This window comes from Alosa alosa, chromosome 12 (genome assembly GCF_017589495.1).
Source record: "Alosa alosa isolate M-15738 ecotype Scorff River chromosome 12, AALO_Geno_1.1, whole genome shotgun sequence".
Lineage (NCBI taxonomy): Eukaryota > Metazoa > Chordata > Actinopteri > Clupeiformes > Clupeidae > Alosa > Alosa alosa.
This window is the reverse complement of record NC_063200.1, coordinates 26,969,116-26,995,243: the sequence shown is the minus strand read 5'-3', so window position 1 is coordinate 26,995,243 and position 26,128 is coordinate 26,969,116. Positions and strand designations below refer to the sequence as shown.

Below are 26,128 nucleotides of genomic sequence, written 5' to 3'. Positions count from 1 at the left end.
TGAGACTTGATAGAACTGGAGAGGGGTGAGGAATTAAATGGGAATTAGCAAAAGCGGCAAAGAAATGAATAAAAATGCTACTCACTGGGAAGGCTGGGTTGGACTGACAGTGAGAATTATAATTGTGGAGAAAAGAGGAGAATGAAACTGTGGATAGCTGAAGGACAGAGACAAATTAAAGCAATTTATTAAGAAGAATGGACAAAAGAATGGACAAATTAAAAAAAAGTCTGCTTGAGAGTTTCAAGCAGAGATTCCTCTCAGGCATAATATTGTTCAAGGACATCTTTGTCTGTGAAATAGAAATGCTCTCTAGCGAGAATTCTAATGTCCATGTCTCTCTGGTACCCTTTGCTATTCTCTATTGTCTTTCGGAATTAAGTTACCAGAAAATTCTCTCTCTCTCTCTCACTTTCTCTCTCTTTCTCTCACTCTCTGTCTTGCACTATTTCTCTCGGTCTTTCTCTCTCTGTCATTGTTTCTCTCATCAGAGCATCCATCTGTCCTTCTTGCGAACTGTCCCCCCCTATTCACATCAAGCCCACGTTTGGTTCGACATGATGCGCGAGTTCCACTGGAATCACATCATCCTGATCGTCAGCGATGACCATGAGGGTCGAGCTGCCCAGAAGAGACTCGAGACGCTGCTCGAGGAGCGTGAGACCAAGGTGAGATATACCTGTGAACACGGGCCGAACATACGCGTGCTTGGGCGTATACGCCAGTGTGTGCGTGTGTGCATTAACGTAACTATCTCAAAGGTCTTCTCTGTTACGTAGTTATTTTCTTTTCTGTTGTGTGGCCACATCTTTCTTCTTGTTCTCTCTCCCATCGTTTTTGTAACTGTTGGCTAACCCTCTATTGCTAGAGGCATCAACAGCGTCTTAATGTGGTCCTAATCTGAGGAGAGTCTGTACATTTTTACCCATTTCACATTGCTTTCTGCCATAGTCAAATTCTCCTGTGTCTTTCCACTACGGGAGCAGAATGAAAGAGTTACTTAACCTGGGGCTCTGCAAACCATCAGTGACTCCCGACAGTTTCAAAAACATCTCAGTCTCTCTTACAACAATCTTATATGGCATTTAGGGACAGTTGTTAATGGGCAGCATATTGTGTCATGCCATTCTTCACAGCAAAATATAATGCGAGCTATTGAACAGCAACTTATGCAGTCAGCTAATTTCTGTATGAAACAGCTGCTGTTGTTCACGTGGAGTAGCTTTCATGAGAAGGATGTGTGTGTGTGTGTGTGTGTGTGTGTGTGTGTGTGTGTGTGTGTGTGTGTGTGTGTGTGTGTGTGTGTGTGTGTGTGTGTGAGCATGCTAAGGGAGGGGTGGTGGTGGTGGTGGTGGTGGTACAGAAGCAATGTTTTGTCTCAGGGCTGAGCCAACAGTCATGACTTGAGGTTATCTGACATCATGTCAGCTCCTAGCTCCCTCAGGATAAGCTTGAAAACGTTTAATCAAGACAGGGACCTTCGTTAATTACAGTGGGCCAACCAGCCCCCCACCCCACCCCAACTCTGATGGTTATTTATGTCATTAATAGGATGACGTGTTGGGTTTTATTCAGTCGATGCGCCTCTCCCCGGGGATGTTTTCAGACGGAGCGTGGCCTGGTTGAGATGTGAAGCAGAGATGAAGGGCCATCTCATGAAATATGAAGAGCTGCTTTCGGAAAAGCAGTACTCTCTCTGCCTAGATGCAGGATGCTGCTCGGAAGCAAAGTGCAAACATTTTTGGTGCATTTCTTTTTGTTTCTGGGGCATCTTCCCATTTCATATCGTACATGGAAGAAGAGGAGGTATACAGCTCTGAAAAAATGAAGAGACCACTGCACATTTTTTTTTATGTCATCCTACGGTTGTTGAGTGACATTCGAATAAGTTGACGGTCATATTTAAAATTAAGAGACCACTGCAAATTTGAATATGACCGTCAACTCATTCAAATGTCGCTCAGCAACCATAGGATGACATCAGAAAAATTGCACAGTGGTCTCTTCATTTTTCCAGAGCAGTATATCAGTGTTCACTTCCCAGCGATCTGAGAATAAAAAATAAGCCATGCTATTTCTGGAGCTGAGTGGGTATGTATATGGCCAGAATACGGTGTACCGTGGCAGCTATAAATAGATGGGAGATACACGCAGTAGGAATATAAAAATATCTTATTTCAACTCTATACTACAGTATGTATTTGTTCTTCACACAGGAGCTTCCTAAATAATTTTTGACTGAGTGCTCTCTCCATGTTGTGTAAGGCATTGTGCCATTTCGCTTATATGACTCATGGTCTGTCAGTCAAGGAAGGTTTGCCCCCAGATCTTATCCACCTACCCTGACACTGATAGACAGCAAGAGCAACCCCAGATCAGATGGGTGATTCACGTATTATGTAAGGGAATGGTGAAAACACTGTGTGTGTGTTTATATAAACAGTGACCTTTTATAATGCTACAACGAGGGGTTTTGGACAAATATCTTGCTACTAGATGCTTAGGAAGAGTAGACAGATAATTGTAGGTTCAGGGGTTCATTTTTTGAAGAAAACTATGTATATTTAATATTGACTTTGCTGTAATATGTAGGTTAGCTTTAATCTTAAGCAAATTACAGTAAGGCAGACATTTAAACACCATATGTGTTCCCTGGGGCTTTGAGCCATAACAGTGGCGCTGAAGAGAAGAACAGATCCCATTGATAGACATTCTGGCTTGATAGCCTGCGTTTTGCTTGTTGTTCTTGTACAGGTTGTGGACGTCACATTCAGCGTTGGAATCTGCATAAACTGCGCTTTGTGTGGACGCAGAGGAATTCTGCGACATGATTTATTCAGGGCCGTTTAAGCTGTGTATATGCAAGCTCTCCATTCCTCTGGGACTTTAGCCCCCTCTTAACTGAATACTATTCATTGCTGTCTGGTAGCTGCACTCTTTGCATCTCTTTAGATTGTCAAGGAGGCCCAAAAATTTCTCATCCAGGCTGACAGCCAATGGGTTAGCTGCAGTGCGTGGCCTTAATATAGATTTCAGTGTTTACATGAGATGTCAAGTTGAATAGCTACTTGCACCTTCAGGAAATTGTTGGAATACGTAACTAAACCTAGGAAAATGAAGTGCAGCTCTGTTAAATTATTCTAATCAGCAGGATTAGAGAAGCAAAGCCACCCAGCCATCAATGCAGTCAAAAATAGATCCCACATTAATAGATCCTATTTAATATTGATTTCAGAGAAAACAGCATATATTATATTCTCATTGCAGTAGTCAATGACTATAAGGCAATAGGTAATGTTTAGTTATATCCATTCTATTTTGGAAAAAAACAGTGCAGTATCTGCTGAAACAGAAACTGACTATTTTTAGTTCACATACAAAAAAAAGACTATTGTCCGAAGACTATTGTCCGATGTTGTCCCCCCCCTGGCAGGTATCATGTCAGGCTACCACATGGCATTTGTTTCTGAAAATAGAGCCACATACAAAAGTGTACAGTAAGCTATGGCACGGGTGGAGGTGTCTGGGAGCAGAACGGATGATTTGATATATATCCCATCCACAAAATGGTCACTGTTTGGCCTTTGAGATTCCCCCTGGGGCCATGACGTCAAAGTGTTCTCAGGATGGGACAAGATGGTGGCACATTCGTGCTCTGTCTCCTCCTAGTCATGGAGACTGTGCTGTAGGAAAGCCACACACACACACACACACACACACACCCACACACACATACACACACAAGTATGCAGGCACACACACACCCACCCACATACAGCTACATGCGGACATTTTTGGTGGTCTGCCGACTAGTGACAGGCCATTACTTTGTTGATTCATCTCTGCGTATCCAGACCTTAACGTGCACCGTATTGATAAAGCTGTGGTTGAACCAAGGCCTCCTTAATCAATTTCCCTTTGATATTTTATTACTGTCATCACGAATGATAAATGCACTACTCAAGAGCTTTTCACCTTGGGACACTTTTCGCTTCCAGTCCACGTTATCTGGACAGTACTCTGCAGCAGACATTGTCAGTTTCATAAAGATCGCAGGCCTGACAACCCCCCCACTCCCCGAAAAGCAATTAACTTGATCAATAACGAACCCACTTAGCTGCAACAACACCATAACTCAGACCTGGCATCATATCAAAGGGTATCTGTGAACCTGTGGCAGTCTTTGATGTCTTTTGCAAGCCCCAGTGTTAGGAATTCCAATTTGGCACAGAACAATGGGAGATTTTGTTGGATGCTTTGCTGCTCTTCATTTCAACTGTTTATAATACTCTTCTGTGTCTGCATATTTTCTCTGTGCACATTACTCATCAGAATAAAAAAAGGAACTATGAAAACCTCGACCAACTGTCCTATGACAACAAGCGAGGACCAAAGGTATATTTGCATGGTCAATGCACGCCGCCCACCAACTTTGTAAAAGTAGCAACTAGAATCCAGCCCAAACCAGTCACTGGCCAACCCACAACTGCCCTTATCACTGCCCTTATCTTGGTAGCACGTTTTTTTTTTTTTTCGTTGAGACATTTTTTTCCAACCCTTATGATTTCAATGAAGAATGGGTTTGTTTTGAGCGATGATTATGATTTCGATTATGAAGGGAAAAAAAGGAAGCTACACTCCGCTTTGATCATTATCATTTTTTTGTTCCTTTAATGAAGGAATGCATGTCCTCAAGTTCACCCAGAGAACAAAAAAGTTTGCAAGCCTTATGGAGATCCGGTAGTGTTAGGATCCAGTATTTTCCCAGATACTACCGCCTCCCCCGTTTTTTTGTAGCACTTCCTGATTTTTTTTTAGTTTGGGGAAATGCAGTCCCCTCACTTCCTCCTCTCTCACCACCCTTTTCACCTGGTTTCCTTTCCGATTGCATCGGTCTTATTTTGATTCCTGGCCTCTAACTTGCACGTCCTTCTCTGGAGCCTTGACAACCTTCAGTTTGCATGCAAACAAGAAATAAAATTGCAGATTTTTTTCTCTCTCTCCCCCCTCCAAGGCTTTTGTTTTATCTCATTTTTCCGTTTTTTTGTTTTGTTTTTGTTTTCCGTTGAACCGATTCCCTTGGAACTCTGTCCCTTTTTTCTCTCCCCTCCTTTTTCCAACACCAAAAAAAAAAAAAAAAATCGAATCAAGCAAAAGTGGTTCAGAGGTCTCGGTTCAGAGGTGGTGGGTAAGTAGACCTGCTTGACTGATTCTGTGCCCCAATCACCAAACAGGCAGAGAAAGTCCTCCAATTCAGCCAGGAGACTAACTTAACCGCTCTGCTGCTGGAGGCCAAAGAACTGGAGGCACGTGTTATCATCCTGTCGGCCAGGTGAGCACCATGTGTAGTGTGGACCATAAGACACTGCACTGCCCCTGTGGTTTTATGAGGACTCAATAAATCAGGTCACTTTTCATACACACCTACCTGACATCAATGAAACAGATCACTCTTTCTGAGGTCCACACACACACGCGCATGCACACGCAAACACACACAGACACACATCGTCGTTTGATGACAACTCCTATAAAACACATAGCTTCACACTCCATACACACTTGTCTATTGAGGACTATAAAGCATATTCATTGATGTGTCGATCTTGTGAGGACATATCATATGAGTGGATATATCAGTGGACATATGTAGCTCTCATAGAGACATAAATTCACAAACTAGTCCCACATGGTTTCTAACTTGTTCTGCTTCTTAAATACATGCCTGTCTGCCTCCAGCGAAGAGGATGCTGCTTCAGTATACAAGGCTGCACGCTTCCTGAACATGACCGGTTCTGGCTACGTGTGGCTGGTGGGAGAGCGAGAGATGTCCGGTAAAGCACTGAGCGAAGCACCAGACGGTACGTATGGCCTTATCTCTTGAAACAGTCCACAACGACATCAGAAAAATAAGCCCGGAGAGAGAAAAAAAGCACAAAAAAAGAAAACAAATGGTGGCCTTTTTCTGATGTCCCTTCATTGTCAGCATCATACAGAGAGACATCATGCCAGGGAGCATAATCGTCCATATGGTGTGAGTGGGTGTCTGTTGTGTGTGTTAAACGTTTAAACGTTTAAACATTGGATATGTTTAAAGGTTTTAAACGAGCCACCGTTGAAGACACTGTAGAAGCTCTGGCTGAGTGTATCTGATGGAGTGTGTTGTGTGTGTGTGTGAGGTTTTTCAAAGAACTGTTCTTTGACTCAGCATCCTTGCTGGATAAAATAACCTCCCATATGTTTTATTTCAATTCAAAACATATGCACGGGGAGATCTGTCTGTCTGAGTTTTGAGTACATTACTGTGTGTGTATGAAATATTAATAGACTGGCTCTCATGAATTTATGAAGGGTCTTTGTCAGTCCCCTACTTTGAAGTTCTGTGGTAAGCGATAACTGTCCTTTCTCTGTCCTTGAATACTACACTAGTCTGTGTGAAGTCTGCACTTTTTTGTGGTCACTGTCTCTCCTTTAAGCACCGTCACTCAAAAAACCCTTGTTTCCGAGTCTCACGTCACGTCCTTGTCTAAGCACTAATGGTATTTAACCGTTCACTGTGCAGATTTTTATTGTAAATGTTTATGAAAATGTGTTGATGGTGTAGGTGTTGATATATTGAGACACTACTGGGGCCATTTGCAATAAAAAACTCAGCTGAAGTTGGATTTGAATATGAAGTATATATCGCTTTGGATATATTTCATAGATAAATGTGTGCTGGTCTTTCACTGATGCACTGAGGTGTCGACCCTCCAGATATATCTGGTCCTGTGATGAAATCCAACCTCAAGGGTCTGTGGTAGCCATTCTGGACAAAACACTTACAAACGAAACCTTTGTCTGATGGTCTAGCGAGCTTTCATCTGGTTGTCTTTCCAATCCCCCATGAATTAGAAAAACAACCGATAAAAAGACTCACCAAATCACAAAATGGAGGTCAACCCTTTGTCCTGTAATGGTTATACAAGAGACCCTATGAGTTTTTTTCTATCCACTTCCCCCCATGTCATTGCAAAGGGGTGCCTGAAGGTCAGCCCATGGGAATTGTGGGTAATTTGCTTGTTTTCTGGTGTGGGCGTATGGCAGGTCTCATTGGCCTGCAGCTGATCAACGGGAAGAACGAGTCGGCGCACATCAACGACGCAGTCGCTGTGGTAGCACAGTCCATCCAGGAGCTGTTTGAGAAGGAGAACATCACAGAGCCCCCGCGGGGCTGTGTAGGCAACACCAACATCTGGAAGACCGGGCCGCTCTTCAAAAGGTCAGGCCACGAGCATGGAGAAATGTCAGCCTTATTAGGAGCACATACTGTATGAACCTGTCTATCACAAGTCAACCGTGATGGAGTTGCACTATTTTTAAACCCTGTACAGCACGGGTCATAGCTGTACATTACTGTATGTCACACATGTTGTTTGTGTTTGTGTATGTGTTTCTGTGTTTTCGGTAAAAAAATGAAGCAACTGTTTGTTTGTCTGTCTCTGTGTGTGTAGCCTTCTTGTTACTTGTGATTTATAACCTACTATCAGGTCTGTGGCTGATAGGTGAAGGTCATTCATTAATCTCACTCTGTTATGTCCTCACAACCCCTCCCCACACACAGACACACACATACATACACACACATTTACAGAGATTGGGTAATTCTTTTCTGTCAGGGTGCTGATGTCATCAAAATACCCAGAAGGCCTCACGGGACGTGTGGAATTTAATGATGATGGTGACAGGAAGTTTGCTCACTACAGCATCCTCAACTACCAGAAGAGCAGACTTATTCAAGTCGGCATTTACAACGGGACCCAGGTAAGGAGCACCAGAAGTTTTGCCAATATGCCCTACTCCACATTTATCTAAAATATTATTGATCGTCTTAATTTGTTATTGCACAGTCTCTTCCAGCCTCCAGCTTCCCTCTTCCAGCTTTACATTCTGAAAGCATGTGGACCAGACAAAGGACATTTAGTAATGTCCTTAACACTAAAAACATTGGCGACATAGAAAAGAGATGTTGATCGAATCATAATAACCTTGGTTAAAGTAGGCTAATATGGTTCTTCTTGGTCTTTAGGTGGTGTTGAACAAGCAGAGGAAGATCATATGGCCCGGAGGACAGACAGACACACCAAGGGGTTTTCAAATGTCAACTCGACTAAAGGTAGCTAGAATATTTTTACTGCAGGACCTTACCAGCATTCAGTCATGATTACACAAATGCTATGCTACTTATGTTTAGCACATTTAAGTGCTGTTGGGGATGGTGACACTTTTTGATGGTTTTGATTATTGCTGTGATATCCTGTGTCAACGATACTAATAATGATAATAATACATTCCTGTCACACCTTCCAAGAAGCAAAGACCAGTATTTCTGGGCATCTCTCACAGAGCTATGGCTGTACACTTGGACTGCTGTTAGTGGCTCATATGATGTATTGCACATGCAGCAGAGAGTGGATATCTAAAGGTCAACTGACATCGAACTGCCGCTGTGCAAAACAAGTACTGCCAATCTCACTGCCTTGTTCTCTCACATCTCTCTCTCTCTCTCTGTCTGTCTCTCTCTCTTTCTGAGTAGATAGTGACTATACACCAGGAGCCTTTTGTGTATGTGAAACCGACAAGTCTGGAAGGAACATGCAATGAGGAGTATACACCTAATGGAGTCTTAATAAAAAAGGTGATCTGCACTGGGCCGAATGAGACCATCCCAGGTAACATCACAGGGACGTTTATGATATCACTGTGCTTTTACTACGCCCGCCATTCCAACTGGAGATGCATACATATATATGCAGTAGGTATTTATATATGTATGCATGCAGCAGCGTGTGCCATGTGCTGTGTGTGTGTGTGTGTGTGTGTGTGTGTGTGTGTGTGTGTGTGTATGTGACCATGGTGGTGGTGGTGCGCATGTTGTGTGTACATGGGTGCATCTGGGATTTTTCATCAGGGGAGGTGGGGCTCTGACCTTGTGTGAGTGTGTGTGTGTGTGTGTTTGTGTGTGTGTCTGTGTGTGTGTGTGTGTGTGTGTGTGTGTGTGTGTGTGTGTGTGTGTGTGTGTGTGTGTGTGTGTGTGTGTGTGTGTGTGAGAGAGAGGGGTGTGAATGTGTGTGATATCTTGTTTGCTCTCCTGCAAACTCACTCATTTGCTTTGCTGTGTTTGCCATCGATCATAGGTTTGTATAGGTATGTAATGTGTGTGTGTGTGTGTGTGTGCGTGTGTGTTGGTTGTGTGTGGGTGTGGGTGTGTGTGTGGATTTAATCATGTTAAGTATTTGTAGAACCAGTGTGGTGTGTCTGTGTGTGTGTGTGTGTGTGTGTGTGTATGTGTGGTAAGGCAAGGTAAGCACTTATGTAAGCTGTGTGGGTTGTATCTTAAAGATAGAGACAAGATTAATTTCTCAATTTGCCCCCCGAGGCAGAATGTGAATTTGAGAAAAACAATTGCCTCTATTTATGAAGAGTGTGAGCCTGCTTAAACCTATCTGCACGATTGTATATCTGGTTGGATTTGGGTATATGGTTGAATGTGTGTGTGTGTGTGTGTGTGTGTGTGTGTGTGTGTGTGTGTGTGTGTGTGTGTGTGTGTGTGTGTGTGTGTGTGTGTGTGAGAGAGAGTGTGTGCACCGTGTGTGTGTGTGTGTGTATGGTCATCCAATCATTAAACCATCCCAATTTGAACCTTCAGTTTGATGTAAACTGCAATCCCTTTCTGGTTTGATTATAGGACGCCCAATTGTACCTCAGTGTTGCTATGGTTTCTGCGTTGACCTTCTGATTAAGCTGGCAATGACCATGAACTTTACCTATGAGGTGCACCTAGTAGCAGATGGTAAATTTGGAACACAGGAGCGGGTGAGTCACCATGAAGGACCAGCTATGAAGGATTTAAACAATTTTGACAAGGCTTTTAGGCTGTGAAATTAAATTTTCATGGTTCATATTGAGCAGATGATTAAAATCGTATTTGACAACCTGTACAGTAAACATGCCGATGGTCTTGACACTCCAATATCAACCATGAGCTTTAATGAATTGTTGTAGAGTAACATGACAGCTGTTTGTCTTTGACTTTCAAACGCTACGGAAAATCAATACCCTTTTTGTGGTAGCTGCTAACTGCCTGCTGTTTTAAAGTGCTACTCCATCTTTGAGAGAGGACTCTCCTAGCACATAAGCATGAAGCATGTATACCTTGAGAGCCATGGAAAAGTAGTGATCTGATCAGTGCTCCTGCCATGGTGTGGACAGGAAGTAAAAAGAGATATGATCCATCCCTCTATCCTGGAGTGGCTTGGTGGTGAGATCCAAGCGTGTGTTGACATGCCAAGATCCTTTAGATCTTTCAAACAAGCAAGATGGGTTGCATGCCGCTTTTCCTGAAACAATTCCACAGATAGAGCCCATACTAAGAAACGCGCATTCAGCCCATTTGTGCTTGTTTGAATCTTGAGAAGCTGAAAAAAATATTTTGTAAAAAATGCTGAAGACTCATCAAATTTCATCATGTATCACTTGACATCTCATACATGAACATTGTAATTAATATCTTTAGTATACTAAGTGCAACAGAAAATGATAGGGCAATAATAGTTTAAAAACAGTTTCAGAAATTACAGTTCAAATTCAGAGCCTTCCCTTGGTGTGGGAGCCTATTAGACCTCAGAAGTTAGCCTACAAAAATTACCCAAAAGCTGCCATCTTTGCCCATATAAGCAGATCTGAGTATCATCTTTGCCCATATAAGGAGATCCGGATCTCCTTGTATGGACAAAGATGGCACCTTTGGGTCCTTTGTGTAGGCAAACTTCAGAGGTCTATGGGAGGTCCTTCTGACTTGAAAAGTTTTAACTTCCTTTTTTATATCTCCCCACCAAAATAGAAGCCCTCTGTAAGGCCAAGTGTAGCAATTTGATAGGTGACTGTAAATCCTCTGTTTCTGTGTAGGTGAACAACAGCAACAAGAAAGAGTGGAATGGAATGATGGGTGAGCTCCTGGGTGGTCTGGCAGACATGATTGTTGCTCCGCTCACAATAAACAATGAACGAGCCCAGTACATAGAATTCTCCAAGCCATTTAAGTACCAGGGCCTTACCATCCTTGTCAAAAAGGTATCAAGGTTTAATTCTCTTCATTCATGATTTCTGTGTGTTTTTGTTTGGTGTTGTACATGTTTTAAAGGGATAGGACCAAAAACCGGCAATGAAGCATCACTTTAATCTGGTTTGTTTCAATGGATGGATTTCAAAGATTATACTGGATTAACAATATACAAAAATGCTACTATTTTACCAATAATACTGTAAAATACAGATGCAATTGATTGTATAACTTGTAGAAATCTACTGCTAATGTCCTTCTGCCAGTGCTCAGACAAAGAAACCTTGAACATTCCATATAAATGACTCTGATGCACTGCACTGTGGCAAGCCAACTGGCACATATATGGGATGAGCCAACTTTTTTATGAACAACTTCACACAAAAAAAAATGTATCTGATCAGAAGTATGTGTGTGATGAAATTGGTCTGAACAGCACTTGCCGCTGCCCGATCGTGCTCTTTGTAAACAGCAGAAGAAGTCTCTTTACTCAACTCCTACCACTGGTCCCTCCATCCATGTCCTATTCTGTGTGTGTGTGTGTGTGTGTGTGTGTGTGTGTGTGTGTGTGTGTGTGTGTGTGCACTAGGGGGCGCTATGCATGGGAGGGGGCCTAACTTTGTGTGCTGTGTGTTGCAGGAAATCCCTCGCAGTACGCTGGACTCGTTCATGCAGCCCTTTCAGAGCACACTGTGGCTGTTGGTGGGTCTATCGGTGCATGTGGTGGCGGTGATGCTTTACCTACTAGACCGGTTCAGGTACAAGGGGGAGATTATGTGTGTGGACGTATGTGTGTGCGTGTGGATGTTTGTCTGTCTGTCTGAGTTTGTGTGTGTGTGTGTGTGTGTGTGAGAGAGAGAGATAAGAGAAAGAGAGAGAGAGAGAGAGAAGAGAGAAAGAGAGAGAGAGAGAGTGGATAGAAGCCTGTGAGACAAGCTCGACACACATGGCTTGTCTGTGTGTGTTTGTGTATGCTTGTATGAGTGTGAATGTGTTTGTATGAGGGTTTGTGAGTGTATGGTACACATGTGTGTGTGTGTGTGTGTGTGTGTGTGTCGTGTGTCGTGCGTGCGTGCGTGCGTGTCTGTGCTTAGGGGGGGGTGAAAAAAATGTCTTTTTTTTGCTAAGCCTCAGGACCAACGCTGGCCATGCATCATTGTCACTGTCGGCGTGGAAATGGGGGTGTTGGTTGACTGCGCTCTGTGAGGCCATTCACTTTATTTCCTCTTCCCCTGGCACTTATATCTGTCCCCCTTTGTCTGTCTTTTATTCGACTTCTTCCCCTCTTTCTAACTCTCTTTTGACCTCTGTCTGTTCATCTGTGTCGTTTCTCCTTCTGCCTCTCTGCTTTAAGGGTCAAAGGTCGTGATGTCTGGAGTCTGACAATCTCTTGTCTAGTTTGTTAATCTATCATTTTTTTCTTTCTTGAGTCATTTTTCAAGAGTTGTTCTCACGCGATGTCACTTGTGTTCTTTTAACTCCAATCCCCCTCCAGCCCATTTGGAAGGTTTAAAGTGAATAGTGAAGAGGAAGAAGAAGATGCCCTCACGTTATCGTCAGCCATGTGGTTCTCATGGGGAGTACTACTGAATTCTGGGATTGGAGAAGGTAGCCAACCAGAAATGGCACCCAAGTCTGTTGCCTGATCATTCTCTTTTGCTCTCTTGGTTTTGCCATTAAGGAGACCATCTCCTCAAATATCATATGTCAGAGGCCACTGCATATTTTTCTGATGTCATCCTACGGTTTCCGAGTGACATTCAAATGAGTTGGCAGTCATATAAAAATTTAGAGACCACTGCAAATTTAAGTATGACCGTCAATTCATTCGAATGTCACTCAGCAATAGAAAGATGTGCAGTGGTCTCTTCATTTTTTTCCAGAGCTGTAGATGATTGCCATATAGCCAACAAATTTCACAAACTCTGTCATTACCTTCAGTGACCTTCAGGGTTCTTTGATGAGGTTTCTAGTTAAATGGGGCAGACAGGTGTGAAGATAGAGCACTTTGCAAAAGGACAGACAGCCCATATGTCACAAGTAACAGCTTAAATGTCCTATTCGCTTGGGTAACCCTCTCTAATGTGCGTCTGTGCATTGGCTGAGCTTTCTCCCAGGCATCCGCAGGTCTCTCAGTGTGCCCCTTGTCTGTGCCCAGGTGCACCCCGCAGCTTCTCCGCGCGAATCCTGGGCATGGTGTGGGCAGGCTTCGCCATGATCATCGTAGCATCGTACACTGCCAACCTGGCTGCCTTCCTAGTGCTGGATCGGCCTGAGGAGCGCATCACCGGCATCAATGACCCAAGGGTGCGCATTCCCCCTGTCTGGCCCATTATCCACTTTATCATCTGCACCTTCAGCACACTAGCACACACTAGCACCTCCTGATTATCACAATCAGCAAATCTGATCTTGACAACTGAGCCGCATGTGGTGATCTGGGTGCAGCTCCTTATCACTGACGTGAGAAGGAAGATGACAGTATCATTGCTACAGTTCCAAGTCTACCCCAAGTCAATCAAATCAGATTGTTACTCCTCATTAAAAATACAGTCATTACAATTACATACTCTAGCATAGCACTCTAGCCAATGCTATTATAATTATGTAGTATAGACTGGACTCACTAATCATTTTCACAATATATCTACTGTAAGTTACCAGGAGCTAGCCATAGTTTTGAATCCTAAATAATTGTTTCTTGCTGTCTTTTCCCCTATTATTTCAAACAAATACCATCCAAAACAATTCCGAACCGCAGCTGAGGAACCCGTCAGACAAGTTCATCTACGCCACAGTGAAACAGAGCTCGGTGGACATCTACTTTCGGCGGCAGGTGGAGCTTAGCACCATGTACCGCCACATGGAGAAGCACAACTATGAGAGCGCCGCCGAAGCCATCCAGGCTGTGCGGGACAAGTGAGTCACCGCTGGGTCGACACGTGGCAGTCTGGCCGCACCGCCTGGCCCGGTCAGTCGGTCAGTCGAGGGGTCCTGGGCCTCGCTGGGATCGCAGGGCGCAGCGGCAGCACTTACTGCCAGCTAACCTGCGCTCCAGGCTCAAGACTCAGCCCAGGAGAGGCCTACCTATGTCTCACTCATACTAACCCCAAATTTAGCAAAAGGAAAAAAGCTGGGAGATTACCCCGATTTTTCAGGGTTTTCACAGTCCCAGCCAAAAAAAAAAAAAATATGAAATAGCAATTGGCATGGAGTCCAATGGGGGACGACACATGGACGACGTGTCATTTCTCGTCCATCGTTGGGTTTTTACTCTAAATTTCTTTCATTTGAAATTGAAACCAAATGTAAACAAAAACGCATCCTATTGAGACGGTGGAGGCGGACCCCAAATTGGGTAGCACACACTCATGCACATACACACAAACAACAACATCATCGGCGTGCCAACCCAAGGCGGCGGTGACAGGGTGGGGAGCGGGGGTAAGCCGCGAGGCCGTAAGTGTGTCTTCTTCTTCTATTTCCTTGTTACTCACTGTACTGTTGCATCGTAACTCCCCCTCCTCCTCCTCCTCCTCCCTCCTCCCATGCCCTCCAACTCCCCACCCCCAACCCCCAACCCAACCCCCCTGCCCCACAGCAAGCTGCATGCTTTCATCTGGGACTCTGCGGTGCTGGAGTTTGAAGCCTCGCAGAAGTGCGACCTGGTGACCACGGGAGAGCTGTTTTTCCGTTCGGGCTTTGGCATAGGCATGCGCAAGGACAGCCCTTGGAAACAGAATGTGTCCCTGGCAATCCTCAGGTCTGTCCCAGCCGAAGCTGCAAAAAAGTACAACATCGCAAAAAAAAAAAGTTCCCACTCTTGTAATCCATTTTTTTGTTTCTCTCTCCTTTGTGTTATTTTCTTCTCTTCCTCTTCTTCTTTGTTTCAGAGGTGAGAGACTCGAGTTACATGACTTGACTCGAGTCTGATTTAAGTCGCAAGCATTGATAAAAGATATGACTTTACTTTGACTTGACACCTGCCTTAGACTTGAAACAAATGACTCAAAAGGACTTGACTTTCTAAATGAAATGTTTGCATTGCTTTAGACATTGAGACAATATGTTTTCTTCTTGAAAAATTATTGAGTGATGATTAGTGCAATGTATGCAAACCTGGCAACTTGCCAGTATGCAGTAGAGACACAAAGGGAAGCCCTGCACTTTAAGACTCATCCAAAGAGAATCTAGATTCATAATGTAACCCTGTGGTATTTGGCGGTGTGTGTTGAAATAAAAACACTGACTGAGTAGAGAGTGTGAAATTTTAATTATTTCTTAATTGATAATTCAGTTTTCTCTGCTTTCTGTCATGCCTAACAATGCCCCTTATCTGTTCTAAAACCACCATCCCACAGCCTCTTGGGACTTATTGCTTAACAAAATACTGTATGCATTCAGGCAAACTGGAAATACCAACAGCTTCAATGTTTCCAAACACTGCAAAGCAAAATCGAGATAAATGACGTGCGTGAATATATTAGTTAATTTTAGAATATTAGTTTTAGAATCTGTGTAGATCGTCCATGTGTTACATGACTTGACTTGTGCCTTGACTTGAGTAATGACTTGACTTGACTTACTTGATGAACTCGACTTGTTTAATTTTCAGCTCAGTGATTTGGGACTTACTTTAGACACGTGTGTGACTTACTCCCACCTCTGCCTTTTAACCCCTCCCCTCCCCACCCCTCCATCTTCACCTCTTTATCTCTTTCTCATCGTCTTTCTCTTTTTTTACACCCCCCTTCCCCCCTTCTCCCACCCCACTCTGTCTGCCTATGAATGTTATTTTTGTGCATTAGTATGTGTGGCTAAGTGTCTCAGCTGTCATGTTAGCATTGTGTGTGTGTGCGCGTGTGTGTGTGTGTGTGTGTGCGCGTGTGTGGGTGGGTGTGTGTGTGTGTGTGCGTGCGTGTGTTTTCGTGGCTTTGATCGTAGGTGAAAGAGCATCTCATGGCTGCTCAAGCGGGTATATTTCTGGATCTTGAAAGTAACCTCTGACTCTTCTCCCCTCACCCCCACCCCCTACAGTTCCCATGAAAACGGCTTCATGGAGGACCTAGATAAAACCTGGGTGAGATACCAGGAGTGTGACTCTCGGAGCAATGCACCAGCCACACTCACCTTTGAGAATATGGCAGGTATGGTCGTCCTCTCGCGAGACAGAGTAATCTAAAAGAGATTGGACAAAAACTGCAGTGGTAAGGTACTGTAGCCATTTTTTGTCCAATTCCTTTTCCCCTTTTGCTGTTGTTTTTCTTTATTTCTTTGTCGCCGTGGGTGTTGTAACATTCCGTGATCTACTTTGAGTCGTATTTTCATGTCAGTGCGAAAATATGCCGAACTTGCATGGCTTTACAGCAGTCGCTGTTACTGGATTGTGACCGTGGCAATCGATAAAGACGCTCCCTGTGCCTGGGTGGCACAAAACAACAGTTGTTCTCTCGATGTGTGCTTGTGCGCCGTGCCCACGTCGGTGTGTCTGTGTGTGGTGTGCTGCTGTCTGACAGTGTCACCTCCCTCTCTCTCTCCCCCATCCAGGCGTATTCATGTTGGTGGCTGGTGGCATTGCGGCGGGGATCTTCCTCATCTTCATAGAGATCGCTTACAAGCGCCACAAAGACGCCCGCAGGAAGCAGATGCAGCTGGCCTTCGCGGCCGTCAATGTGTGGAGGAAGAACCTGCAGGTAGGGCGCTCTCCCTCTCAACCCCCTCAGGAGGGAAGCCTCTCTCCCACCACCGCTCGCTCTAACAGGGGGCCCTCAATGCCTCCCTTTCTTCCTGTCCTTTCCTGCGGTCCGGGGGTCCACGAGTTTCGCTGTTCGTTCCAACTCCTGTTGGCTAGCCCAGTGTGGAAAAAGAGTTTTTTTTTTATAAATTCCCACTGGGCCATGGCCAGTTCTTGGAACAGTCGTGTGGTCAAGGCTGCTCTGTTCTGGTGAAAGACCAAACTGTGGCAGTTGCAAAGCCTGAGGCAACCTCGGAATTATTTAGGCTCCAGTCCTGTCCAAAACTGGAGCACTGTCTTTTGTTTGTCCCAACAGGACAGTAAGGAACCTTCTGGAAGTCAAGTTTTGGGCGCAGCTGCAACGCCATCTTTAGTACGTAATACACAATAAGCTAAGCTAATTCTGTTGCCATATCACTTGAGGCGGAAAAAAATTCATCAAGAAGTGAATTAAGCTATTCTAACTGTAAATGTCTGATGAAATTGCATCTTCAAAATCATGGCTGTTCATTTTGTTTTTGCTATTCTCATTTTGAAAGATTGGGCTACAAAACAGACATGTGATGACACATCGCACATCGTTAACACCACATTAACACTGCATAAATATAACAGTTGTCATCATAAGTCACCAAAACGATTAGCTAAAATATTCCCTCACTGTTTGGAACGAAATCACATAAGATTCAAACAAACAAGACTACACACATTGGCTGTTAGAGAGAAAGTAACTGTCAAGTTTTTTTCAAGGCAACATAGCACATAACGTATCAACATAACACAGCTGATGAAGGCTGTTATCAGTGGTAATCCACAGACTGTTTTGGCCTGATAAGTCAGATTCTTTGGAGCGAAGTGAATAAACCTCAGCCCCCTATGTAATTACTGCTTTAGCTCAAGTCCCGCTAGCACCTCAGGTAGCCTGCCATCAGAGAGGTTAAAAATAGAAAACCAGGCAGGGAGAGCATTTCAAACACAGTGGCAACGTTGTGAAAGCCCATCTATATTTCACAGAAAATCCATTAAAATCGCACATCGCTTCTGGCTCATCAAGCATGTAGAAAGAAACGGAGAATAAAGATGCTATAGCCCAGCGACTTCTGCTTTATCTATCCGCTCTCCCCGACCCCAATCTCTCCGGCGGGGCAGGGAGGGATCGGAGGTCTCTCCCCTCCTCTCCATCCTTGTGCTATTTCTGGCCTCTCCCACTGCTGTTCTCTGAAGCAGCAGGAGAAGAGAGGGGGGGGGGTGTGCAGGGATGGCGGTGGAGGCAGAAGGTGGGGGTGGTGGTGGGGTTGTCTGAGAGGAAGCAAGTCAAATAGCGTGCACTGCGAGACTGTGCTATCAGTGGGCGGGTGGGCGGCGGGAGTCAACCAGCCGCACGCTGGGTCTTTTGTGCATGTCTGACAAAAGGGCTCCCCTGCCGCTACTGTTGAGCGGGCAGCGGGGCCCAAGACAGGTAAGGAAATCACAGTCTCTTGGCTGCCTCAGGGCAGCGCCAGGTCTCCACTGGATAGCGTCTGTCTGTCTGCTGCCTCCAGTCCAGCACATACTCTATATGTCTCTGTGTGTATTTTATCTATGTGTAGGCAGGCACACATTTGTCATTTAACAAATGCATGTAGCCTCCCTACCTGGAGGACAACCGCGCACAAACTGCTGACCTGTGTGACACTGCATGCTCCTGAGGTAGTTGAACAAATCCCTTCTAGTATGTTGGAACTGGATCTCAGGTAGCGGAGACATCAGTGTGGCTACAACTGCAGATGCATCTGGAGTTGGGATGCAGTGTAGCAAGCAGATCAGCAGTATGCATGGTCTCTTTGTGTCTCTGGGAACTCCCCAGTCAGTCTAAACCATCTATTTGACTGCTTGTGTCTCAGTGTCTGTGTATTTACGTGTATATATCTGTCGGTATGCTTGTGCAAATGGAAGCTCATTTGCACTTGTGTACAATGAATTATACGTAATTCTATAGGACTGGGTACACTTCTGAATAACCTGTCTCTTTACCTGTATAACTGTCAGCACCAGGCTTTGTCAGCTTCGCTTTACTGTGGAGAGGTCTCAAAGTGCATGTATGTTTCTCAGCTGTTGTTGTCCCCTTTGTCAATAGCACCCTTGCAAATAACTAGCATTTTGTCCTGAGCAGCAGTTATTCAGAAGTGTACCACTTGAAGGAGTGGGCATGGGCAAATTGGAAACAAGCCTGCTGAAGTGATGACATTTCAACTTCATTGAATCGAAAGGGTCCAGAGAGCTACAGTCCAGTTAGCATTACACAATGCTTCCTTTTGCATTTGTACATGCTAATGTGAAAGGCAGAGAGCAGTCATCAACTGCTGATGCCTATGACAGGCTATTCCAAGTCCACAGCAGCTTGCCTGTTGGACTCTAAGGGCTCCCCATAACTAAGCTAACATCACAGCTAATGGCCACCTTACACCAAACAACTTTGACAAGATTTGGGAAAGATTCTTGAAAAATTGTAGTCTTTCAACTAATGCCCCCCCAAATCTTGTCAAAGTTGTTTGGTGTAAGGAGGCTATAAGACGCACACTTGAGGCTATTGTCCAAATTCTCTACATTTGCTAATTAGTTTCCTGTGGTTTCTTCTTCCTTTGAATAGCTTCAGCTACACATTAGCTGTATCACTTCAAGCTATATGGACCACATCCACATTATGACTCATCATTTTACTAAGATGATGAAAGGAAGACAGTTGGTGGAAGGACTAAAAAAAAGCAAAGAAGGAAGCTAATTTAGAGGATTGGAACTAAAGCCTAGAGTTCTAATGGATCTTAATTAGTGTACATGTGTCACAGCGTGCAGCTTCCAATTGGTGTAGCATGCGTGGCAGAGCCGGGACTGTGCTGAAGCAGCACTTCGCCATTGGTCAGGGTTACACATCAATCAAGTTAGCAGATGTCTTCAAGAAATCAGAACAATAAAAGGTTTAAAGATTGTCGGGTAAAGTAACATTCATCTTTTCAATAAAAGGTAACCTAAATGTGAATGTCAGTTATCTAGGCCTACAATTCACTTGTAGTTTTTAATTTTTTCCATTCACATTTCTTACAGATATTCCATTTATTTCTCTTTTTTTACTCACCATACATTTTTTCAACCATAGGTGATAATTTATTTACATACCCATGAGTGCAGTAGAGTGGTGTGTCTGCGCCACTACTGTCCATATAATTTGCCACCATCTACAGTAGATTGCGCTTTGCCCCTACTTCCTTGAGCCACACCTCATGGCATTCCCTCCCTAAAAACAACTAAAGAGAGATGAGAACACTGACCATATGACCTGACGTAAGGGGATGTCCTGCTGGTCCAGTGCTGGCCTGGGTTGAAGTATATACAATGTTCTTTTTTCGCCTCTATTCCTTTCCCCCTTTTGCTGCATGTGCTAACCAGAAATTCACATCACACTGCTAGCTAGCTGTTAGCTATTACCACAGACAGTAAAGAAATGGATGAACAGTATTACATGCAATACTGTATCTTTCCGGCTTAGATTCTGTTATTTAGTCCCCCTGGTGGCCACCATACTTAGCTTATTTTGTACTTTATTGAAATAGTGTAGTGATTACAGATACAGATACACAGATATGATTACAGATATTCAAACCTGTATCCTACAGGAGGTAGGCTGTAATTATAACACCAGTCTGGTGTAACGTGTGTGAGGTGAATTTCCGTTATACCCAACTAGTGGTATAATGAATATCGGGGGCTTTTATAGTTCTCCATTTTGATATGAATCTCTTTATTTGTCTTTTTTCATTCCTATTGCTTGCCATGCTATATATATCTGCCAGTATGGTTTTCAAGTGTTTGGCTTTTGATGTTGTCATTTCTGCAGCAAGCTGCTTTCTTTTCTTTTTTTATTATTACAATTTTTTTCCGTTCCTTCAGCTTTCGCTTCTAAATCTTAGAGTATAACGATCTTATAGTAAATAAGATGATTATTCATTTATTTTTTCTTTTCTCCCCCCCAATGCAGCCCTCTTCCTCTGTAGAGACACAGGATGTAAGGATACCTTAATATGACCTTTATTTCACACAAACACACCACAGTCTTGGTCTGTCTCATGCGCATCATAAGGAGAGGTCTGAGAGTAGCCGAGGGCCACGTTTACGCTTGAAGGGAGAGGGGTCCAAATAGCCAAACCTCTTGGAGCATGTTTCTTTTCCCTTGTTTTAATCATTGTTATACTGTTGTGAATGGAAAGTGCCATAGCTGCAGAGGAATAGCTGGGTGAGACAGTTAAGAGGAGATCGTCCCTCCCAGCTGATGTGAAGCCTTGTTTATTTTGTCTTTGTGTTGATCTTGGGTAAGGTTGACTCAATTAGGGATATAGATGCCTTAGCAGTGGCATATAGTGATTGGTTGTTCGTGGCCAAACACACACCCATCAATCAAACACTCTTCCCTGATAAGACAAGCTGGAGACAGACAGCGTCCCATTCATCATAATATCAGATGGTGTCTGTCCATCTTTTGAGTGGGAGCGTCCCAGTCCCAGAGGATGGAAGGGCGAGCGCTAATGCGTCCCTTCAGAGACTGGTCAGAGTGGCATCAGTCATGCTATGGTCCCCATCTGAAGGTCACCTCTGTGAGATAACAGAACAGTGAGTGCATGTGCACTTTGAATGCGTTAACGCAATAAATGGGGAATGAGCCCACAAGGGTAGGGATGCTGGCTAAAGGGGGTTGATGGGATGGGGTCAGAAGGATGTAGGTAGACTGACACTAGCTGTGTGGCATAGCCCGAGACCATGAATAATTGTTGTGCGTATATTTATTTTAGGATAGAAAAAGTGGTAGAGCAGAGCCCGACCCCAAACAGAAAGCCTCTTTTAGGTCCATCAGTACGTCCCTGGCCTCCAGCATCAAGAGACGTAGGGCCTCCAAAGACACGGTAAGGAGAAGACAAAACGGCACCTTCCCCTTTACTCTATCACTCAACCTCTCCCTCTGTCTCTGTTTTCTCTTCATCCCTCTCTTCTTTCTTTCTTTCACTTTACCTCCCTCTCTCTCTCGCTCTCTCTCTCCGTCTTCTCTTCCTGTCGCATCTCCACTGGGGCGTTGTCCTTCACACATCACATATGGCGACTGTTGCCATGGCCACGTGTCTGTCAGTCAGCCATCGTTCTGCCATTCAGACACCATCTCTCAGGACACGCCCCCCTAAGGATCCTAGACAGGCAGGCAGGAGGGATAGGATTCAGGGTCAGCATTCAGCTGGGGGATTCTGGAATACTGGAGGGTTTGTGGAGCAGGGTAGGGGGGCGAACACATGAACTACAGTGTTGTTTTAAGTGGTATTTCTTTACTTTTATTTACTTCTCCCACTTCTTTTTTTTATTGAGGAAGGGCCAGCCAGAGGGATGTTTGGGCTGCTGTTTACCCCAGCGCTGTGTTCATTTCAGTGATTTTTATGTTGTGGTTTGTTTTGTCATGTGTTGTTTTGTATTCTTTTGATTGTGGTTGTTATGTTGTTTCCTTGAATCTGCTTGACCTTGGTATTTATGAACTAGTTTCTATGTCACTCGAATCTTGCATTTAGTTTTGTAGTGCATTTGTTGTCTGGAAATGCATGTTTCGATGTTGTGGCATTTTGCCTGATTTCAACACACCGTCCCTGACATTATCCAAGATGGAAGTCAATATACTGGGTGAAACTAACCTCCTTGCTTCAACAGGAGATCATCATTTCCAGAACTCTGTTTTCAATTATATTATTTTGCATGTGTTGAAATTAGGAATAATCTATTTTGAGGATCCAAAATCATAATTTTCAGTTGCTCTTATTCTATTTCTTATTGTCAATTTTCCATGGTACCATCTACAAATTGGTTTACTGGGACCCAAATAGATTATAAATTGTATGCTATACTTTGGCCATATTATTCTATATTAATTTATAGTTTTATAGTTGCCAAAGAATAAAAGGTCTCCAAATTTAGTCTAAGCTAGTCTATGGTCCTGATTTATGGGAAGATATGGAATGATTTTTAGTGTTATCTCAAAAATAGGACACTTTTGGAGCCCTTTGTTTCTTCTGCAACCATATATAGTTGACCCAGAGTGTTTTTACATAACTTCCCTAATTACCACTTGCCATTAGGAAAGCATGGTTAGCTGCTGCTGCAAGAAAACACCAGGGGAGCACGCAACAGTATTTCTTCCTCACTTCTCTTTCTTTTTTCCCTGGCCTTGGTTTCGAAACCACAGAGGTTTCATCATTGCGATTTCTCTCTCTTTTGGTTGTACAGTTCTGTGTAGACATCTTGTGTTATTTCTCCCCTGATGTGACGCAGGTGTGTGAGCCTCCGGCCGCGGGCAGGAGTCAGTTGTATGAGTGTGGGAGATTTGTGGATGCTGGGTGGGAGGGAGGTAGAGGGAGACAAAACCCAAATCAAACCACAGGGAGAGGAGGCGCCCAAACCAGGTGACATATGACAGCAGAAGACAAACGACAACAACAAACAACATCAGCAACAACAACAACCAAACAAGCACTAACCCCTGTTGCAGCCATCCGTTTCTCCTGACCCATCGTTTTTCTTTTGATATCAATGTTGTTTCTTTTCTATATGAATGGATATCTATGGATCTGTTGAGTCTCAGTGTCCCTACCCCCTTCCACTCACATGCCACACAGCTCCTCTCCTCCTCTGCAAGCATGCCAACTCTGTTCTTTTATCTGTCCGTAGAAGTAGTTGATTGTCGTTGGTCATTAGTAACAGTAGTAGAAGCGATGTGTGCTGGTGGTAGTGGTGGTAGTCTTAAGTGTTGTGTCTTCTCTTGATCCACTGTCTCTCGGCAGGGGGGCACTGTGGTCAATGAGCATTGGGAATGCTAGCAGCGAACCTCCGCAGTGATAATGAGCACTTTTATTGACAGCGGTATTGAAAAGCATTCGGATGACGATGATGCAACTCCACGGGCCCTGTGTGAGGCGAGCCATTTGGCACATGCCAGTATTGCTGACAAACGCGCCAGAGAAGTGGTTTCTCGGCAATATAGGAATGGCGCTGAACGCCAGGCTCAGAGCGTAGCAGTTGCATCATAAGTTTTATTTTTTTTTCTTAAAAAGTGAATGCAGTGTAAGCTTGTCCTGTGGGCAATGCACTGCCCTGATGGAGCACTCCATCACCGATTCAAACATAGAACAAAAATAATTATGCAACATGCAAAAGATTATGTGCAATACAAAAAAATAGATTCTGCTTCTAAAAAAAGAGAATCACTTTTAGAATAAAAATTAATTTCATTAGAAATTATATTTTGGATTTTTGTGAAGGAAGAAATCTATTAGTAGTATCTGCTTTAAACAGATCATTTTAGTATGAGGAATGGTTTTAGATTTATTTTATTACGGATAATATATCAAAGTCCATTGAATCATTTGATAAACATGCTGGAAAAATCTGAAAAACAGACCTCTAATATGGAGAGACATGAATAGCAATGTGGTAAATTAATACCATTCAGGACAATTTGATCAGCTTCACAAAAAACTGTTGTGATAAAGTGCTTAAAGGTTTTGTACCACATTTACAATAGATAAGGAATTAATCACTACCCACAAGATGTGTTTCACTGTGGAGGAAGTATCCTTACTATTGTAATCTGTGGTCACTGCCATAACTGGTATCCAATTTTATGGCTCACTGCTTCAGTTGAATTTCTCACAGCACTTTCTGAGATACCCACCCGGTGAACAGATTCTCTGCATGCATCTGGGTGTTCAGAACACCCAGCATTGCAGAGACCCTTGAGTGAGAATTTACTGTCGTCCTTCAGAGTCGTTCACTTCAGGAACAGAAAAAGGACTCCATCTGTAAAGCTTGTGTCAAACTTAATAACGGTAACCTCATGTACAAGTTTTTGTTGATAACTTATTACATAACTTTAGAATAATGAGGTGGACAAACCCTTAAATATCAAATTTGCTTTACACAATGGACTTCACTTTTCCCTTCCTGGTTGTGATTCTGCCAACCCACTTCAGGTATAATTGCCATAAAATATGGGCCAAGATTTTAAAAAGATTAAAAACTCATATATCCACCATAAGGTTGTGCGACTGAATATTTCTTCATGTGCACCATTACTAAGCACCCAATTGAATTACCAAATTTGTAATAAATTTTATTTTAAGACTCACTATTTGATCAGTTTTCCAAATGGCATTACCTCTGGTGGGATTTGAAGGAACCATTGGTTTGTCTGTTGAAGTATGTGGTCACTGGTTACCCTGCATAGCAAGTGAACTGACAGCCCCCTCTCCTGTTGTTTCTTTTCCTCCCTTCTCTATGCCCCTATGTTCGCAGCAGTACCCACCCACAGACATCACTGGGCAGCTCAACCTGTCCGACCCGTCTGTGAGCACGGTGGTGTAAGGAGCGAGAGCGAAAGACAGAGAGAGAGAAGAGGGAGGAGATGTTCACTCCGAACCGACAGAGAGAGCGCGAAAGAGAGAGAGAGAGAGAGAGAGAGAGAGAGAGAGAGCGCGACAGGAAGGGGAAGGGGTGAGAGATGTGGGCCCACTCCCAGCTCCCCCTTGTCGACTCATGGGTCAATCACAGCTTGAACACTGACGCTGAACTTCAATCCCCAAACTTGACATTCCCCCCCTAACCCACCCCCCGGCACTTTCCAGTGGAGCCGAGAGAAGAATCACCCCCCCTGCAGGGAAGGAATGCTCATCAGAACACTGAAGCTGTCAGAACCCATGCTTGACATTGCACTAGCCTCTGAGTCTGCAGATTAGAGCCTAATCAAAGCCACACAAACACCCATACACACACACACACACACACACACACACACACACACAGACCGGGATCATTTATACAATGCACTTTCAATCTCAGTTTATTTAGTCTGTAGATATTTTTTCTCTTATTTTTTCTTAATATGTACAATGGATTTAATTAGTTAAATATGTTATGTTAATACAGTTAATACATAGACTTACAATACTGTACATATCAAACCCATATTGTAGGGATTCAGATATGTGACTCATTTAAAGCCATTATTGTTCTTATTTCTCCAAGTCAGTATAATCTGTATGATCTTAGGTGTAGTATTTATTGTATTTTTGCAGACAATATTATTTCTCAGATTAATCTATCTTCATTTCAACATCTGAACCATATTTGCATTTATTAAGCACTAGACAAGTTTTAATTTCACCATATACACACTTGCTATCTTAATATGTAATCAGTCAATATAGCAGATAGGATTGCATGTAAACACATCCATG

The 26,128-nt window shown here is 43.6% G+C and overlaps 1 protein-coding gene across 16 annotated transcripts in view; it reads left to right on the top strand.

Annotated features, from left to right (window-relative positions):
• The window catches only part of grin1a (glutamate receptor, ionotropic, N-methyl D-aspartate 1a), a 29,064-nt gene extending 3,488 nt beyond the window's left edge, over nucleotides 1–25,576 (top strand). Inside the window, exons 3-24 of one of the 16 annotated variants that reach the window (XM_048258329.1) lie at nucleotides 492–668; nucleotides 4,333–4,395; nucleotides 5,235–5,332; nucleotides 5,740–5,861; nucleotides 7,087–7,261; nucleotides 7,659–7,803; nucleotides 8,069–8,155; nucleotides 8,576–8,711; nucleotides 9,728–9,855; nucleotides 10,948–11,112; nucleotides 11,741–11,859; nucleotides 12,597–12,709; nucleotides 13,260–13,408; nucleotides 13,863–14,020; nucleotides 14,703–14,864; nucleotides 16,139–16,248; nucleotides 16,649–16,794; nucleotides 17,152–17,208; nucleotides 20,848–20,874; nucleotides 21,656–21,766; nucleotides 23,169–23,299; nucleotides 25,188–25,576. In XM_048258329.1, the coding sequence (XP_048114286.1) occupies nucleotides 492–668; nucleotides 4,333–4,395; nucleotides 5,235–5,332; nucleotides 5,740–5,861; nucleotides 7,087–7,261; nucleotides 7,659–7,803; nucleotides 8,069–8,155; nucleotides 8,576–8,711; nucleotides 9,728–9,855; nucleotides 10,948–11,112; nucleotides 11,741–11,859; nucleotides 12,597–12,709; nucleotides 13,260–13,408; nucleotides 13,863–14,020; nucleotides 14,703–14,864; nucleotides 16,139–16,248; nucleotides 16,649–16,794; nucleotides 17,152–17,208; nucleotides 20,848–20,874; nucleotides 21,656–21,766; nucleotides 23,169–23,299; nucleotides 25,188–25,242 (2,634 nt within the window). In that variant the 3' untranslated portion in view covers nucleotides 25,243–25,576. Of the gene's footprint in view, nucleotides 1–491; nucleotides 669–4,332; nucleotides 4,396–5,234; nucleotides 5,333–5,739; nucleotides 5,862–7,086; nucleotides 7,262–7,658; nucleotides 7,804–8,068; nucleotides 8,156–8,575; nucleotides 8,724–9,727; nucleotides 9,856–10,947; nucleotides 11,113–11,740; nucleotides 11,860–12,596; nucleotides 12,710–13,259; nucleotides 13,409–13,862; nucleotides 14,021–14,702; nucleotides 14,865–16,138; nucleotides 16,249–16,648; nucleotides 16,795–17,151; nucleotides 17,209–20,847; nucleotides 20,875–21,655; nucleotides 21,767–23,168; nucleotides 23,300–25,187 lie in introns of all 16 variants that reach the window. The other 15 variants (XM_048258328.1, XM_048258332.1, XM_048258331.1 and 12 more) reach the window with 15 other exon arrangements.
• The last annotated feature ends 552 nt before the right edge of the window (nucleotides 25,577–26,128 follow it).